The sequence below is a fragment of the Excalfactoria chinensis genome, chromosome 5 (genome assembly GCF_039878825.1).
Source record: "Excalfactoria chinensis isolate bCotChi1 chromosome 5, bCotChi1.hap2, whole genome shotgun sequence".
NCBI classification, from domain to species: domain Eukaryota; kingdom Metazoa; phylum Chordata; class Aves; order Galliformes; family Phasianidae; genus Excalfactoria; species Excalfactoria chinensis.
The window spans coordinates 8,906,782-8,924,704 of NC_092829.1; the positions used below are offsets into that span (position 1 = coordinate 8,906,782).

General features: G+C 44.6%; 2 protein-coding genes across 7 annotated transcripts in view; one reads left to right on the top strand and one right to left on the bottom strand.

The window, feature by feature from the left end:
• The first annotated feature begins 48 nt into the window (after positions 1-48).
• Positions 49-7,091, top strand: XRCC3 (X-ray repair cross complementing 3). 2 transcript variants are annotated; one of them, XM_072337040.1, is made up of 8 exons: positions 49-320; positions 555-656; positions 1,026-1,163; positions 1,889-2,101; positions 4,166-4,320; positions 5,799-6,011; positions 6,256-6,302; positions 6,869-7,091. In XM_072337040.1, the coding sequence occupies exons 2-8, from the start codon at positions 602-604 to the stop codon at positions 7,089-7,091; spliced, it is 1,044 nt and encodes a 347-aa protein (XP_072193141.1). In that variant the 5' UTR covers positions 49-320; positions 555-601. The 2 variants fall into 2 exon arrangements, with proteins under 2 accessions (XP_072193141.1, XP_072193140.1); XM_072337039.1 differs by having other exon boundaries at positions 588-656.
• A 4,712-nt stretch (positions 7,092-11,803) lies between these two features.
• Positions 11,804-17,923, bottom strand: part of KLC1 (kinesin light chain 1) — a 55,694-nt gene continuing 49,574 nt past the window's right edge. For 4 of the 5 annotated variants that reach the window (XM_072337033.1, XM_072337032.1, XM_072337031.1 and 1 more), the window contains 3 exons: positions 17,788-17,918; positions 13,350-13,416; positions 11,804-12,001 (listed from right to left, as the gene is read on the bottom strand). In XM_072337033.1, the coding sequence (XP_072193134.1) occupies positions 11,936-12,001; positions 13,350-13,416; positions 17,788-17,918 (264 nt within the window). In that variant the 3' untranslated portion in view covers positions 11,804-11,935. The remainder of the gene's footprint in view (positions 12,002-13,349; positions 13,417-17,787; positions 17,919-17,923) is intronic. The other variant, XM_072337030.1, reaches the window with a different exon arrangement.

Sequence of the window (17,923 nt, forward strand, 5' to 3'; positions counted from 1 at the left end):
CCGGTGATAGGCCAGCAACCAGTGACGTAAGAGCGGGCTGCCCGCCGATTGGCTGCGGCTGCTCCGGCGCGGAGGTCGTAAGGGCCCGGTGCGGGGAGGCGCTGTGGCGATCTCGGGTCGGGCCGTGCGGTGTTTCTGCCGTTGTTCGTGCCCGGCGTCCGCCGCGCTGAGCGGTTCGGAGTCCTCCGGGCAGAGTCCGGCGTAACCACAGACAATGTCAGCGAGATAAATTCTCGTCAGAAAGCCGCGTTGAGCGGGTGCCGCCCGGCGGTAACGCCTTTCCCTCCGCCGGGCCCCATGGCAGCCGCCGCGCCCCACGGGTGAGTGCCCGCGCGGCCTGCTGCCGTATTCGTGGGACTGCCGCTGTCGTAAAGGCGGTGCGCGCGACACTGCCGCGGTTTACGGCACTCGTTGGTTACGGCGCTAATCCGGTGCGTCGGGATCGGGCGCTGCGGGAGGTCGCGGCGCGTTGCGGCGTACGGTACGCAATGTTCGTACAGAGAGTCCGCATTGAATCGAGTGTACGTTCCATTGCGTGTGTGCCCGGCTGGAAGAATCGCGATTCCCTGATGCTGTGCTCACCACAGTGCCGGAGCAGGACATGGACTGGGACCAGTTTGACCTGAACCCGAAGGTGATCGCCGCCCTTAAGAAAGGTAACGCGCCCTGCCTGGGGACGGGGAGCTGGTGCTGTCACGGAGCGCCTGCCTGTGAGGGACGGTCCGGGTGTCAGCGCACAGGGCCGTGCTAACGCTTTGGAACGGCAGCCATTGCTTAGCAAGGCTTTGGGGTCATTAGAAGCCATGGGATTTTGCCACGAGCCGGTGGGCATTTCCCAAGTGCTGCGGCATCATTTTGATCCATTCAGAGGGAAAATTACTGCGCGGGCTGCAGGAATGTACTGCGGGTAAACATCAAGGAAACGAGCAGGGGGAAACCAGGCAGCTTTTGTGCCTGACTGTGATGGGACGGGTGCTGTTTGTTTGTGGTGTCTGTGGTGTTTATAAAGCTTCTCTGTGTTTCAGCTGACATCAAATCAATACCAGAGGTGCTGAATCTCTCCGCAGCAGACCTGCAGAGGCTGATGAAGCTGCCCAGTGCAGATGTGCAGTATTTGCTGAAAACGGTCTCTCGTGCTCTGAGGAAGGACTGTGTGCTGACAGGTGATAAAGGCAGCATGTAAAAAATGGCCTGTTTAAACCTGGAAATGCCGCGGTGCTGAAAAGATACGAGCTTGGTTCCTCGCTGACACAGCGATACGGTTCTGAAAGGGAAGAGTTGAGCTGTAATGAGTTGTTTAATTGCATTAAGGGGTTTCAAGTGGGACCTTGGAAGTAGGTGGCGTTTTATCAAAGCCGTTCTTTGGGACCAAGCCAGATTAAAGCAGCAAAATAATTCTCCAGTCTTGGAAAACTTGATTGGAGCAACACAAGGTATTATAAACTACATCAACTGATCTTTATGTGATCGCTTAATTCCAAATGAAGCTGGATCTGACAGCTCTCCCTGCAGAAATGCTTCGTGGCTGCTCTGTTATCAGATTCTAGTTCCTTGTGGGCTGTGTGTAGCTTTAGGCCTCGGCCTAATGCCAGCAATGCTGCTTCATAGTCAGCAAGATCTTCCCTGCATGTAGCTCCCCATAGAGACTCTTTAGAGGCAAAGAAAGGAAAAAGTTTTGCAGCTCAGGATAGATTCTTGGCTTTTAAACAGGCATTCGGTCAGTCGGCTCTGTGAGGAAGCCTGGGCTGAACTGGGGAATTCTCCCATTGACAAAGGAGGCAACCCGTGTAGGTACAAATCTACAGCGTCAGCACCTGTACTGTGTCACCGTGTGTTAGAAAGATACCAAGTGAATTTTTCCTTCTGTTTGATTTCAAAACCCACACAGCTCTTCAGCTCTACCAGGACAAGGATTGTTTCTCCTCCCAGTGCCAGAGGCTAAGCCTGGGATGTTCAGTGCTCGATGACTTGTTGAAAGGCGGCATTCCTTTAGTGGGAATCACTGAACTTGCTGGGGAAAGTTCTGCTGGGAAGACTCAAATTGGTTTGCAGCTGTGCCTCTGTGTGCAGTATCCTTACAGATATGGTGGATTAGAGTCGGGTAAGTATCGATATGTAAATATTGATTGATTTGTCAGCTGGAGGAATGTACTGTCTGAGAATGTTACAGAATGGTTTGAATCGAAAGGAGCCTGAAAGACCACGTGGTTTCACCCCTATGCTGTGGGCTGGTTGTCCCCTACCAGCTCAGGCTGCCCAGGGCTCCAGCCTGGCCTTGGGCACCTCCAAGGATGGGGCACCCACAGCCCTCAGGGCAGCAGTGCCAGGGCCTCACCGCCCTTACATGGGAGGATTTACTCCCAGTTCCATCGGTGTGATTTGGCAGCAGTGTTACTCTTCCTTCCATTCCACACCGGGTTTAATATGATGGGCAGAAATGACACTTTAGCTGACCTTTGGTTTAAGTCATGTCATTAATCAGAACAGAAGCAGATACATTCCATTCAGTTCCTTCCTATGTTAAACTGCACTCTGCAGCACTCTGTGGTGGGATTTGGAGTGCTGTAATGTGGGCACCTGAGTTAAATTAAAACCTTTTGGTCTGTGTTTCAGCGTGGTCAGGAATTAATTACTACTTTGGGAGTCCAGGTTCTCATCCAATTTACCAAAGTTGTCCTTTGGTGACAGGTAATAAATAGCTCTTGTCAGGCTTTTAGATGCTGAACAGTAGCAGCAAAGTGTGAATTACCAACTTCGGGCTTTGTGGTTTTTCCATGTTTTTTCCAACACAACAGGCAAGTTTGGTATTGCTTGTTGAGGGCAGCTACGTTTTAGAGGTGGGCAAGGTGCAGAAGGCTGATGTGCTACATGGGCTCCTTCCCCCTTAGATGGAAACGGTGAATTTCTTTAGACAGTACAGATCTATTGTGTATCTCCTTCGCTTGACTTCATGCTCATCCTGTTTACAGTTCTCAGTTCTAGAAGGCTGGCAGTAAACCAAGAAATGAGGACATCCTTTGCCTCGAGGTTATCTTCCTGCTATTCGAAGAACGTCAGTTATGGTCTATTGCATATGGGCTGAATCTATTTTCCATGCCCATATTCATGAGTAATACATGAATGTAATGTGACGTGCAAATCCCTATTAGAATTCCGAATCAGAACCAGCAGCAAACATTTTCTCCTTGTTAACCAGGCAGGTTTGGTGCGTGGCAGGTTGGGTTCGTAGGACTGAAAATGGTTACTTTGTGTGACCATCTCTGTGCCTTTTCACCAGCAATGAACAAGAGCTGTGTGCTGCACTGCTGGCAATCAGCACCCAGTGACCCGCTGTCACACTGCTGGAATGCACCACCCACTGCCTGGCTGTGCTCACTGCCGCTGTTTGCTCTCCATAAACGTTCAGCAAGGGTCAGTGAATGTCATTGGACGCTGTTTTGTCTGCACGGAGGAATGGAGTGACACCCTTTTGCTCCACACGCACTTCCACCTTTATGGCCAGACACCGCTTTGTCAGGCTGGTCTTTCAGAAGCAGATGCTCTCTCTGTAAGTCAGTATCTGTGGTAAAGAAATGGCCGTCTGCCTGAATTAGGCAGTGCTGTGCTAAAGGTGATCAGCTGTGAGTGAGAGCGGTAGTTGGGGAGTGCAGGATGTTTTACTCCAGGGATTCATTTAGCCTGAAGATAGCAGCACAAGTTAGCGTGGCTTTCATTAGTTTGATATTCTATGTTGCAAGCCATAATTGGTTTATTGGAGCACAAATCGATGCTGAATACATGCAACATCACATTCGTTGTAGAGGTTTCTCTTGCTGATGTTTGAGAAACTGAAAATGTGGCCGGGAGGATGGAACTGCAGTGATTTCTATAAGAAACCAGTTCACCGCTCAGCGGTGCTGCAGGAGGAGCGTCACCTAGTGGACTTCTGGGGAGCACACAGTGAAACTGCCAGCAGGCAGCAAAAAGCAGCCGTCAGCTACAAGGCAGCCCCGGTGGTGGTGGTGGTGTTCATCATCAGTTCCGTGTGAGTGCTAAAAAAGTGAATTTCCAGTTTGGTCTGCAGAGCTTGTGAGCACAAAATCCCTTGTTTTGTTTTTGTACCATTAGGAAAAGTGTCTGTGTAAAAGTCATGCTGCAATAACAGAGGATGCCTTCTGGATTGCAGGAGCTGTCTACATTTGTACAGAAGATGCATTCCCAAGTAAGCGTTTGCACCAGCTGATCGCTCAGCAGCATAAGTTGCGTGCGGATGTGCCACCTGAAATCATACAGCAGATCAGGTTTGGGAACAGTATCTTTGTTGAGCATGCAGCAGACCTGGTAGGTAACAAATACGTGATCACAGTGCTGTAATCCAGTAACCAGAGGAGTTTTTTGTTGCAGGAGACCAAAGAGGCTGCATGTTATCCCCAGCTGTTTTATTCACAGATCCAAAACGTAGGAGCCTCTATGGAGAAAATAACTCCATCCCAGCCAAAATCAGGACATAGTTTTATTGCAGCTCCTTCACTGACTTTGGAGACAGAAGACCAATAAATACGCAGAAGGTGCTCTGAGTAACTTGCAGTCCAACACCAGAGTTAGCAAAGTGAAAATGTGACAGGGTAGAAGGAAAGAATGCAAAAACCAGTGCTTAGAGTGAGTAATGCACAGCATTACTGCAGCACAGCTGTCTTGCCGTGCCTCTCCAATAGATGCATGGCAGCACTGGAAGGAAATGTGCTGCCTTCTTGCCATTTGGGTGCTCATCCTCCATTGGCCGTGAGTGCACTGCTTGCTGACGGAGCACTGCAAGTTGTGTTTTCCATAAGGCTCAGAAGAAGCACTTGGTAGAACATTGCAGCTGTTGGAGAAAAGGTAAAGCGCTGCTCACTGGAAAGTGAAGCAGCTGCATGGAAGATGGTTGCAGTTCACATATTGCAGTGCATTGATTCTGCTGGCGTGCACATGTGTGTGTCAGGTACATACAGTGGGGTGTGTTGCCTTGTTTAAAAAAAAAGATGTCTTTGATGTTGTAATGTTTATATTTTTGAGGGGGAAAATAACCAAGAAAGAAGAGTTAGCTTAAAAGAATGGGTCTTACTGCAAATCAGACTTGAGAATCACAATTCAGTTGTAAAAGCTGTGGGGAGCTGAAGGATATTGTTTAATTCTTGCTGTGTTTGATGCTGCTTTTACTTCGTGGCAGCAATCAGAAGAATTGAGACTCACACGATCACTTCTTCTGCCCACATTGAAACAAGCTGAGAGTGCCACCATGTGCTTGTTCTCCTCTATATCCGGCTGCTGTACACCACTGTTAGACAAGACACTGGGCTGTACGGCCCTTCCACCTGGCTGATATGTGTATGAGAGAAGTTGCACACTGCAGAGTACCTGCGTTAAACTTCCTGCGTATTTGGTGGTTTTGTGGTGTTCAACTACTGAAACAGCAGCACAGTCGTTTCTGTCTGGGATGTTTAATGCTGGTCTTGAGTTCTCAGCATTGCAGTGAGAACCATCCTGCAAAGCAGGAACGGTTCAGGATTTGTATTACTGCATTCTTGAGATTTAAGATGTCTGTCTGTCCTTCAGAACAGCTGCAGATAAGTGCAGTAGGTTGCACATGCACAGCTTGCCTCCATCTTTTTTTATTGCTATGTAAAATCATAGGACATCTGCTAAAAAGAGCGAGACTTCAAATCTGCAACCTGGTTTTATGGGCAGGAAGTCCACCAGGTTGCGTTTCAGGGATGAGAGCTGTGGTTACCCTGTTATAAACCTGACCTGTTCTAACGCTGTTTGCATTCTGGGGACAGGACACCTTCCACACCTGCATCACGAAGAGGCTCTCCCTCCTGCTCACGAGAGGCGTGGTGCGGTTGGTGGTCATCGATTCCATTGCTGCTTTGTTTCGATGTGAATTTGGGGCTTCAGATTCTGTTCTGAAGGCTCGTTATTTGCAGACGTTTGGAGCTCAGCTCCATGGCTTAAGCACCAGATTCAGGACTCCAATAATGTGCATTAATCAGGTATGGCATCAATATGAACGTCCTTCAAGGCTGTGTTCCGATGGGTGTGGATGTGTTAAATTCATATACGCTACAGCTAGCAGAAGTTGCTTTAGTTTGCTTTGAAAGAGTATGGGGTTTTCTAACCTGGCTTAACACATGACCCAATAACCTGAATGTTGTTGGTGTTGCTCCCTGCCCTTCTGTTTGCTGAAACCAAATGCACAACAGCAGCTCAGCCACATGTGTTGTTGTTCTGCTGCAGGTGACCGATGCTGTGAGTGAGTCAGAAGCTGCACCGTGTGGCTACAGGTGAGTCATCCAGCACAGACATGGAACAGTGCTGTGCAGGGCAGCATTTAACCACCGGACTTTCCTGCAGCTCCAGCACAAACTACTGATGTGCGTTAACAGCAGTGGCACATTTATGCAGCAGTGCTGAATTTGCTGGAAGCAATAACAGCTGTTGTGCTGTGCAGCAGAGGAAACCACCACGTGTGGTTCTGTAGTAATGCCTCAGCAGCAAGTTCATGGCCAGGTTCCCTGCAGCACTCTGCAGTATTCACTGCACAAGAGGGTTTTTGTGTCTCTTCTCTCTGATAGAATTGCGTCCATTTGCTGCCTGCTTAGAAAAACAGCAGCCCGGCCTTATGGATTGTTTTGTTGCTTAAGGAAAAAAGTCTGAGTGCCTTCTGCCATCAAGACACTAATGAGGTTTAAGCATGCGTATTTATTGTTTGCATCCTACTATGCCTGATCCATTAGATAAACTAGGAGCTACATCAGCGTGTCTCAGTAGAGTAATTTTGTTCCAACAGAAGCCAAAATGTTCCATATGAAATTCATATACACAGAAATCTGCACTGCTTTCTTTATAGCGCTGCTGACAGCAGAGTCTCTCCAGCACTTGGAATAACCTGGGCAAATCAGCTGCTAATGAGGCTGATGGTCAGCAGGGTGCCGCAGCCTGAACCTCCACCTGGAGCTGTGTGCCACCACCCTGCAAGCGTGAGGACTTTAAGAGTAGTGTTTGCCCCTCATCTGCCTCCATCCTGCTGCTGCTTTACAGTAAAGCTGGAAGGTGTGAAAGGAATGAAGTGAGGTCGTTCTGCGGGATAACATCCTGGTCCAAAAGTGCGTTGAACCTGCTTTGCTTCAGGAAGGAGCATTAGTGAAATGAAGTTCTTCCTACAGCAGAGAAAGGGATGCTGAAATACATAGAAGGTGTCTGGCAACAACATCAAGCGTTCTTGTTGTGCAGAGATGCTCTTTTTGTGTCCGGATGTAGCCATGAGATAAGAGGAATCCTTGCTTCAAGGCTGACGAGTGGCACCTTCAGTTGTGTTCATCCATGCAGCTCCTGCTCTCCTCAGAGGCTTTTATCTTCTGCTGACCTCAAGAACAATAATTGCTCTGGGTGCTTTTTGTAACCGTTGCTGCATTCAGGATGAAGGACAGTTCAGTGAACTTTTTCATCCACACTTTCCAATGGCCTTAAAACTTGATGTGCTCGCTGGGTGGCTTGGTGACAGTGGGTGATGCTCACTTGTATCACACACCTGTTAAGCTTTCACACGTTTCCCATCTCCCCCCTCCTCCCCAGGTCACCCAGCCTGTATTTGTAAGCGACCACAGTCATTTTTTTACATTATTTTTTTAAATAAAACCCAACAATGAAGCTTTTAAGTCTTTGTGTCCTCAGTCAAAGGAAGAAAGACATCAGATTGCAGTAGCTTATTGCCACGAGTACCTCAGTCTTCAGATCCCGATGTTTCATGCTGCATAGCTACCACTAGAATTACTGTCCCATTTGCTGGCCCAGCTCCCAGTAAGTCTGTCTGGTCCGTTGCTCATCCTATTGTAATATGTGGTGGATTGTAGTTTTATTTATATATATACGTGCCTCTCTGGGCATTGCATTCAGAGCCTGGCTACTGTATATCTGAAGGCTCAGCAGTAATAGCTGTGGTTCCTGCCCCTTTTGCAGCCACACTCAGCACCAGTCTGAGATCCAACACACAGCACACGAGAACGGCTTTGGGGGTATGAAGACCTGCCATAGCTGTTGCTTTGGGAAACATCTGCTCCAGTCAGTCTGGTGTTAACGCTGCTGAAACACACAAGCTTTAATAAACGCAGTTTAGGAAGTTTCCCTTTATACAGCTTTATTCATCTTTGGGTTTCACAACCGAGATTTGTTTCTATACAGGAAAGATGGAACTAATTTTTACACAGAAGATTTACACTGTAGAATGTGCCGAATACACTCGTTTTGACCCCATGAGAGCATTTTAGATACTTTATTTTCTACCCTTTGAAAAACTTTTAAACAGCTTCAAATTAATCAGCAGCTCTGTGATGTATTTCAGGGGATCCCTCTCAGAAGGAACAGAGCGAGGTCTGGGATCAGACTGCTCACAGGGGTACAGCGGGGCAACTTGTAAGGATAAAAAGAGACGTGGTGGATGTATTTAGAAGACAGATGTAGTAAAACACAAAACAATCTCATTCCAAGTGGCAACGACAGGGAAAACTCTTAGTAACAACCGCCATTTGTTCTGGGCTAAGACAAACGGGATCTCCACACTGGGTTTCTTCCATTGCTGTATCCAACTTTAATGAGACGCAGAGCAAAACGCTGCACCTTAAAGCCGGTCTTAGAAAGCTTTAAGTCTGTACTCAGACATGAAATCCACACATCAAAATAGATACACATGTAAAACCAAAACTATGCTCCTCAACATGACAAATCAACATTAAAAATAGTTTTTTCTTCACTACTGACTTGGACCCATCAGAGTTCAGAGAACCGTCTGGAAAACTTCAAAGGTAAATGTACAAAATCTACCTGCAAACCACTTAGGAAAACCCCAACAACATTCAACTATATACAACACAAACATTCCTATGAAGGCTACGGCAGGACCAGAGAGAAAGGCAGCAGGCAGCTTTGTGCCCATCGTTTGCATACAACTGTTCCTACGTGCAGCTCAACGGCCTCAGTGACCTACTGCAAACAGGAGCAGCACTGGCATAACCTCAACTCCCTGTAACCTGCATAATGAAGTTCAGCATTACGATTCCAAGCAAGGAATTGTGCTGGATTGAAAACCAGCAGCAGTACCAAGGCTACCACCATCCTGCCAAGATACCCATCCATTCCTAAGGCCTGAAGTTTTCTGCTTCAGAGCTGTTCATTTCAGGTCAGTACTGAAGACGTCCAAGAATTAAACAGTTGGGTTTTTTGGTCTTGTACTTGAGCAGACCCTGCTGGCTACAACCAGAACAGAGGAAAGTCAGAAAGAAAATCCCACGTAAAAGCAAACTAAGAAGCCCACCTGAAACTGCAGTGTGTGAGCCAGGCCATGGCAGGAGCTGATTCCTGATGGGAACGCAAGGACTTCAAGTTGACTCTACGTTTGGTTTTGCATGGTAAGAGTTCCTCTCACACTACCAACAGCACAGTGGCTCACAGCTGTACGACCTTCTCTAAGTGCCTGGCCATCATCCTTTGGGATTTAGGAAATTTGGGTTTCTTTTCTAGAAAACTACGTAAGAATTGTTAGAGCTACAGCGTACTCAGCAATGCAGATTTATCTTCCATCACACTTCAAACATCAAGAGTTTAACAGATGTAAAAGCAGCGTACTGGTCAAACCAGCAACAGTAAGAGCCCTCAGTGAGAAAGCTCACACACTCTGGCTGTTCATCCTGGAAGCCTGACGTACATTTGATCGTTAACACAGTTCTGTGTTTACACTTCTGAGTCTATGAAGAACCACCTTTCAATGTTGAAGACAAAACTGTTGAAAATACTCCATTTCTTTCAAGTAGCTCCTTATTACCAAACTCAGTTCTGTGTCCAAATAGCTTTCTTTTTTTCCATTGTTTTTACAGGAAGTTAGGCTTTTATAAACACCTCAAAGTGAAACACTTAACCCTACACAACACTCTTACAAGGCCCACTGAGCCACTCCTAGAGCAGTAGCTCCGTACTGCTGTGGATCAGAGACTCTCTGGGGTGTTTGCAGGCAGAGCTTATCACAGGAACTGCCCACAGGCCGGCACAGGGCATGGCTACCCTGGCTAAGCAGCCATCACAGGGCTCCATGCAGTGCCCAGCCTGTCCTCCTGCAGAGACCCAAACATACCAGTGGGTGCACAGAGCGCATTTCGCTTTAGGGAAAAATAAGTATATATTAGATATATATATATATTTAATATAAAAAGCTCTTTAATAAAAGACTAAAACTCAAGAGTCTACATTATATGAGTATATATCGTTAACATCACTGAGCAACAACTTGTTCTTGCTCAGGTTCATTAATGAATTGCACTACTCTGTGCTAAACTACACATTAGCAGCATCGTATCTCACTGTCTCTAATCTGTCCTTGCAGCAGGTGCACCATGTGCAGCTTTCTTTAGAGAGATGCTGACACGGTACCCCCTGGTAAACATAGGCGAGTGCATTCCATAGGCAGCGGTACGCATCAGTCACTGCAACACAGCTCAGAACCAGACGCCAAAGCAGAGGAATACTTCTAAGAAGTACGAACTCTAAGAGACCATTCAACACCTAAACTTGCCTCCTGGCTCCCTCAGTCAGTGCTGATCCTGGGTGGGTATTCCAGCCTTCCCTAAGTTTGTTCTGCATTTTCTAACTCACAACTACGACCACAAACACGTTTTTACTCTGTTTTTTTTAAACACCTTTTCATCCAACTTCACACAAATAAAAGTTGTTACAAAAGATGAACAAAATCACAAGCTTTGCGGAAAAGAAAACACTGGTGTCTATGGAATACTTAACACTTACGTACTCGGTTGCAGCAGCAGTCCTTTATACAAACAGCATAAATGTAACTGTAAGTCGATGTAACACGGCTCTGTGTGGCCAAATGAGTTGCTTGCCACCGACGTCCATCCTGCGCTTCCACCGGGGCCCTTAATGCTGGAGTGGTCCTTTGCTCAGCAGCTGCTCCCAGCGCAGCAGTCTGGCCTGCAGCTGCACGATTCTGCTGGCATCAGCTGTTGCGGAGAAAGGCGGCATTTGGGATCAGCACGGGAAACGCTGGAGCACTTGGAGCATGCAGAGAATAGGGGCCGAGATCCAGTGGACAAGCGAGAAAGTCAACCTGAGGCTTGGCTTTTCCCCAGGAGCAACAGCAGCTGCCCTGGGACAGATGCAGTCCAGAACTTCAGTATCCTTCCACCACACGAGACAAAGGGCAAAACATTCTCCTTTTGTCCTCGTCAGCTTGAACTGTCCTATCTCCATCCATTATTGTGCCCTAAGACTTTTATCAACAGGTATCTAAGTTATGGTCACAGGAATTCCTATTCATGCTACAGGTAACGTAACCCCAGTCATCTCCTACAAAACGTGTTAGCTCAATCTAGTGGTTAAGTAATCCATGTTTAAGTGCTGCTTTGCTAGCTAAGATCTTTAACATCGACATAATCAGTGGAGCAATGGACAGCCCCACCAATACAGTGCGTTCGGTTTGAATGGATACAGTAATGCACACGACTTATCCTTCCCTCCAGCACTGCATACATTTACTACCACACGTTTCATTTTGCCCTCGTTTTCAAACATCTCTGCCTTCTGGTAAGCTTTAAATGTGTTTGCATTTTGACAGTTGTTGGGCTGCTGTTTTACTCAGACCTCCTAAAGAAATCAACGTAAGTAACATGAATGGGAGCAGTGCAATGAGCAATATATACCTATACAGTTTTCTCTTAGAAGAAAATACCCACTTATGCCATGTTTTAAATTATCCCTACTTAGAAAAGTAATAACAGCAGTCCTTTGCAAAACTGAAAGAGAAAACATCTATGAACTATGCGTTCCTATACATAATGATGAGGAACCAAAGCTTTGAAGATCTCAGTGCTTCTTTATTCACAAAGGAATATTAGCTAGCTTCTCTCCAAGCATCTCAATGCGCCAAATCAGTTTGACTGACACTCAGAGCTCTCGAGTCTGTCAGACAATTATTTCGTTCCTGTGTGAAGGGGGGAAAAAAAACACACAAAAAATAGATTATGCAGCTGTCTGGATAGTTCAAGCAAACAAAATTACTAACAGGAAAAAGCCCACAGGGAACCAGAGAGAGCTGACCTCGCAACGTCGTGTTGAGGGACTTGCATACTCTAACGAGCATCTTTTTCCCCAGCTTTCAACTGCACAGCTGTACTGAGACCAGCACGCCCTCTGAAATCCTAACCCAGGTCCTACCCTGAACAGGAATATCCATCTCTGGGAACCACCACAAGTGTCTGCAGTGGGTGAACTAGAAGAGCTCCCAAGAAGTCGACAGCTCATTGACAAGTGCAGTGAGTACACAAGTAATAAATAATACTTCTCGAAGTAGCATCAATTAAATAGTGAGAATTGAGCTTAGTGGCGCTCAGGACATGACAGCTGGAAACCTTCGCACTGTCCCTACAAAGATTTACTCTTTATCCTGATGGATGGGTTTTTTTGGCTAAAGTTCACACTATGCAAAGACTTGCACACATTTCACGCTACAGAAACCTCTGCAGTATTTTAGTTGGAGGTAACAACAAAACCTTTATGCCATTCAATAGCAATATGGGAGTCACAGGTTGGGCTTTCTTGCTACTTTAGGACAAGTAGCGAGGAAGATCCTCAGGTGCAGTTTCATTAGTACAGAAGCAATTACATTTCCCTAAAATTAGTGACAGTTATGGCGTTAGTAAAATGCACAATGCTGTTTAGGACGTAGGACATTGCTGGCTTAGTTGACAATGTAGGAAACAACAGCTTATTAAGGGAAAAACAACATGTGAAGCAGCAATCGGGCACACCATATGGAGTTTAGCTTTTGTTTCAGCAAAGCATAACACAGGTCAGACAAACTTTTAGAGACTGTTCCTCTCCACCCTCAGAAATAACTGAGGTGGTGTTTAAGGAAATCTGAGGTACAGAGGTTAGGACTGCGGGGCCCTTCTCAATAAAGATGCTGAAGAAAAAAAACTCTCAGAACCTCAGCTTTACAAGTTCATGGGTTGGTTGTTTTTTGGTTTCAGTGTCTGAAGTACATAATCTTCCGGAAGTTTCATATCCATTTTAATAGCGAGACTAACCCAGAGACTGCTTGATATCATGAAAACCAATGCTTTTTACAAGACTTGAACACTTCCTTACATTTAAATATAGTTCCACAAGAAGTGTTACTGAATGAAGCATTAAGCATGTGCTTTCAGTATCTTACTCAAGTAGGATTTTGCCTATCACCAGAAGTTTGTTGTCCTATTATTTATGTAATACTGTATCCCAAACCCTACTAATATCATCTATGTTGGTAAGAACATTGTAGGGCTTCTTACTTGAAAGTGATCTTCAGCAGCCTTGCCACCCATGTTAAGAACATTCAGAGAACTGGCACGCTTCATGCTGCAACCAGGACAGTGAACATGCAAGGATAAACCCATCAGAACAGCTGAACACTAACAGCTCTAAAAACACAAGTATAACAACGAGCAATGCACAGTTAAGGGAGTTATAACAAAGCACCCAAAGTGATCTGAGGAAAACCCTTTAAGATGATTATATGATCCAAATATTACATCCAGTTATGATGACATAAGAAATCAGTTACAAGCTCCTCAGAGCTTAAACACTTCAGGCAATGGATTTAAATGGCAATTCAAAATAAAATCTTGATTATTATTTTTTTAAGCACATGAAATTAATACACTCACTTAACATTAATTGTTAATTACCTAATCCTCAATTTCATATTTAATGCAGCTTGTTATAAAAGCAAAACATTCTGATAGTTCAGGAGAAAGTGGTGAAATTCATAGATTGTCACATAGGCAGCTTTGGAAAAGCCAAACCAAACATGAGCTGAGTCCTTTCTGCCCTGTCTACATCAACGTGCAGAACCCATCATTTCAAAAAGTGTTTTAGAATATTTTATTGTATGCATTTCATAGTGAAGGGAAATGAGATGGCAGCTGCTGCTAACTGGGGTCATGCTTTAACAATGCTTTGAGCAGCAGCAGCAGCAGCCCTACAGTGCTGTACTGAAAGCAACAGGTGAGCAAAAAACAACACTGGGATCACCTACACACAAGCTACTGACAGCTGAAATATCACTGCATTGGCAGCAATATCTACTACTGTCTGAGGTGAGGATTTGTCCAGTGAGGCTTTGGACGCCCCATCCCTGGAGATGTTCAAGGCCAGGTTGGATGGGGATCTGAGCAACCTGGTCTAGTGCCTATAGCCGGGGGTTGGAACTAGATGATCTTAAAGGTCCTTTAAGGTCCTTTCCAACCCAAATTTCCCCAACATGTACAACATACAACAAAAATATTTTAAAGTGTGTGTAACAAAACCCCAGATTAGTCTCAGGTTTCACAGTGATAGCCTCAATCCCAAAGAGGCTGTGCACTACTCGGAATGACACAGGTTGGCCTTGATTTCTGACAAGCTCTTTATGGAGTTAAAAGCTCCTAAATGCATGCTGGTGAACTGATGGCAGAATGAAGCAGCTGTCCTGCAGTGCCACCTCCATCTTTACTATGTGCCCAACAAAGCTCCCCAGGCCTTCCAATCACATGGAGAGGTTTATCCATACACTTCATGCCAGACTTAACCAGACTGCCTTTGACTGCCAGCAGTCAAAGTGAAGCACGTGGTTTAAATGCTTTCATAAAGGAAAGGCAGAATAATGAACCAAAACACTGACGAACACAGGCAACAGATGCTGCACAACACAGACCTGCTGGGTTTTTTCTTAGCATTTCAAAAGCTGGGGCACACACAGTTTAAAATATTTGACATGAGTGTTAGCAACAGCAAAGCAAAGACTCATGCATGGTATACGCCTTCCCTTTCCTTTAGGACACATGTGCAAGAATTATAAAGGGAAGGCAAAGCCAGTTAATCAATAAAACACAAATATCACATAAAGTCCTCGTGAAAAAGAGTGCAAAGGTTTATGGAAATAATTCCACTGGTACAATTTTTAGGCCCTCGCTGAAGTATATATTAATAAAAACCAAAAGCCCACTTTGTTGTTATTCTCTCATGAGATACTTTTGTTGTTAGAAATCAAGAATTAACCTTTAATTAGGAAACACATTAGGACTTCAGTTGGCAAACGCTTTCTCTCCATGTTAGGAATACGACTGCCCCATCAGTGAGGACACACGTGGTTTTCTTTCTGCTGACAGCAGCAAAAGCTTTTCCTTTTTCAATTACAAACTCTTAACTGTTCTGCGCTGCCATCCATGTTTTGTAAGTAGGAAAAAAATCAAACCCAACGCTGTAAAAACAAGGGTAAGAATGGCCAATGGTAGCAATAAAAACTGATACTGTGCTTCTGATGCTGTATCTTCCAATGGACAGTTCCTAGTTCTTAGTTAAGAAATCTGTTCTTTGTTTCCTATCTTAAATAACAAAGAAGGCTTTTTGATAGTAATTTCCCTGGTACGTTTTCCACTATACTTTCCTTCTGCATCAAGCTGCAAGATGAATAGTCTTTCTTTCATGAAGTGATATTAATGTATTTCTCTCTGAGCACTTCTCATTTACAACCAGACTATCACTGACAATTGCTATTTACAGAAGCGCAGCACAAGCACCAGGTGTAAATAAACATCAGATTGAAGCTGAGGGACAGGGTTTAGTGGGAAGTATCAGTGATAGGCAGATGGTTGGACTGGATGATCTTGGAGGTCTCTTCCAACCATGGAGAATCTATGAGTGACCTTCAGAGACACCGGCAGCAAAAGCAGAGGTAATGCTGATCATGCCTAGAGTGGCCAACTTGGCAAAATTGACTTCTATGTATGCAATGGCACCTTAGCTAATTTTAATAACAAATTCAAGTGTAAATTAAGATTTAAAAGGTTCTGTATCTTACATGCACACAAGTTCTAGTATTTGTCTACACACTCAACAAGTATACCTCATAAAAGGCTGGCAATGCAACACGTTGAATGCAAGTTTTAAGAACACACTGTTGTTTGAGTACTACACTGAGTTCTAAAACCAGGAATATTCTGTCAGAAAGGAAAAGCAAGGAACATGTTCTCATCTTTCCAAATTCATTTCCTACCAATGTCTCCATCTGAGGCGATAGAGAACCTGAAGCATAATAAGCAGTATGTGGATAGACCACTTCTTCACTGGTCGAATAACATTACAGACGTGCAGACAACAAAAAAGGAGAGCAGCTTTTTCAGGATGCTGCAAAGCCAAATGTCCTAACTCCAATTTTCTATACCTATCATCAGGTAGTTGCTCCAACTGCAGGAAGTTAGCTCGCTAATACAAAAACCAAAGAATAAAACTTTGTCTTTTAAGAAACTGAAGACTTGAAAAAGTCTCACAAAAAGAAAAAAGAAAATGGAAAATTAGGATTGAATTTGTGTTTATATTGATAAAGAATATGCCTGCACTATGATATATTAACTTTAGGTAGAAATAAGAAATGCCAAGCAAGCTATCAAAATGCTAATAATTAAATCAAGGACATTCCTTTTATTCTTTCCTGTCTTGCCTCTGCACGCTGCCCCTAACCCATGTCATGTATGCTTCTCCCTCCTCTTTATGCGTATTTCACAGTTTATTCCCAACCTATCATCACAGAGGCAGTTCTCAATTACGTATCGGTAAATATGAAAGGAGTTTGGACCCTGGGCTTTGATTCAGTGCCTTCAAACTACGTCTGTGACAGCTCAGAGCAAAGTGGCAATTACAAATCTGGAAAATCAGATCAGGCTGAAGATCAAGCAGGTATGTGAGGAAGAGAATTAAACAGACCGATGAGTAATCACAAGTCTTTGTGTATGTTGCAGCTGTACAACATGTTTTAGAGCCACATAAAAACAGTACAGCAAAACTTCCTTGGGGGCACTAACAAAACACACTGAGAATCTGCCTGCAGATCACTGTCTCAGCTGTGACCGTCACCACCTGCTTTACTACTCACAGATCCAGTCGCTCTACCAGAAGTGAATCCATGCTCTCTAATTTCACTGTCTTAAAACAGCGGCAAATAATTTTGGCAAATAACTTTCTTTCAACTGAATTTCAGTTTTCCAGAGCAAGGGAAAACTTGAAAGCATTTATCTATAAAGAAAACAGGAATACCACATTTTTAACATTTCAACGTGTCTGCAGCAGACAGAAAATTATGAACACTTGTTACGTGTTTCCTAGAGCTCTACACAACTCCACATCATTAATCATACTGTAACAAAGACAGTTTTAAAAGTCTTAATGCCACCGACTTTACTTTGGTTAAAATGCTCATGAGATGCACCAATAGGTTCAAGTTTTTTCCAACATTCTCCTCTGGTCTGAGTGAGAAGGGCTCAAGTCAGTAATGCACTTATGCACAGGGCGACATAGAAATATATTAAGCTGTAGGAATGATAGTTTACTGTATTCTAGCTTTACCATCCTTTATTAACTTTATCACTGTGTGAAAAGGAGAATTTTGTGGTTTACTAACATTGACCAATAATTCTACGAGGCCTTTTTGTTCAAGTGGCTAAAGCATCAAAAAGGAAAAAGACGCTTAAAAACTGAGTTAACTCTCAAAAGCAAACATAATTCCTCAGTCATTAAAGAACTTCAATTATTTGCCTAAGAAAAGATTCTCTATTTTCTGTTTCTTTATGATATTATTCTACGTGACATGTGGTTAGCTAAGCAGAGGAGAAAATACTGTCCTAGGTACTGCGCTAGGCTACAGCAGGGGCACAGAACAAGGGCACACCAGCACAGCTAAGAAGAGATAATTACCCTGGATTCTTGGGTTCACTGTCTCGTGAACTTCCTCCCTTCAGCTTTCTAACCAGCTTCTCGCTGCTGCGTCTAATGGAAGCTCGAAGTTTGCTAAAGGAACCACTGCGTTTTAAAGATCCAGTGCCATCCTGAA

Bases quoted from the DNA above. Each gene is read 5' to 3' on its own strand.
- XRCC3 (XM_072337040.1), top strand. From the start codon at position 602: ATGGACTGGGACCAGTTTGACCTGAACCCGAAGGTGATCGCCGCCCTT. The intron at 1,164-1,888 runs GTGATAAAGGCA...AAACCCACACAG, and splicing joins GAAGGACTGTGTGCTGACAG to CTCTTCAGCTCTACCAGGAC. The intron at 6,303-6,868 runs GTGAGTCATCCA...CTTTCTTTATAG, and splicing joins GCTGCACCGTGTGGCTACAG to CGCTGCTGACAGCAGAGTCT.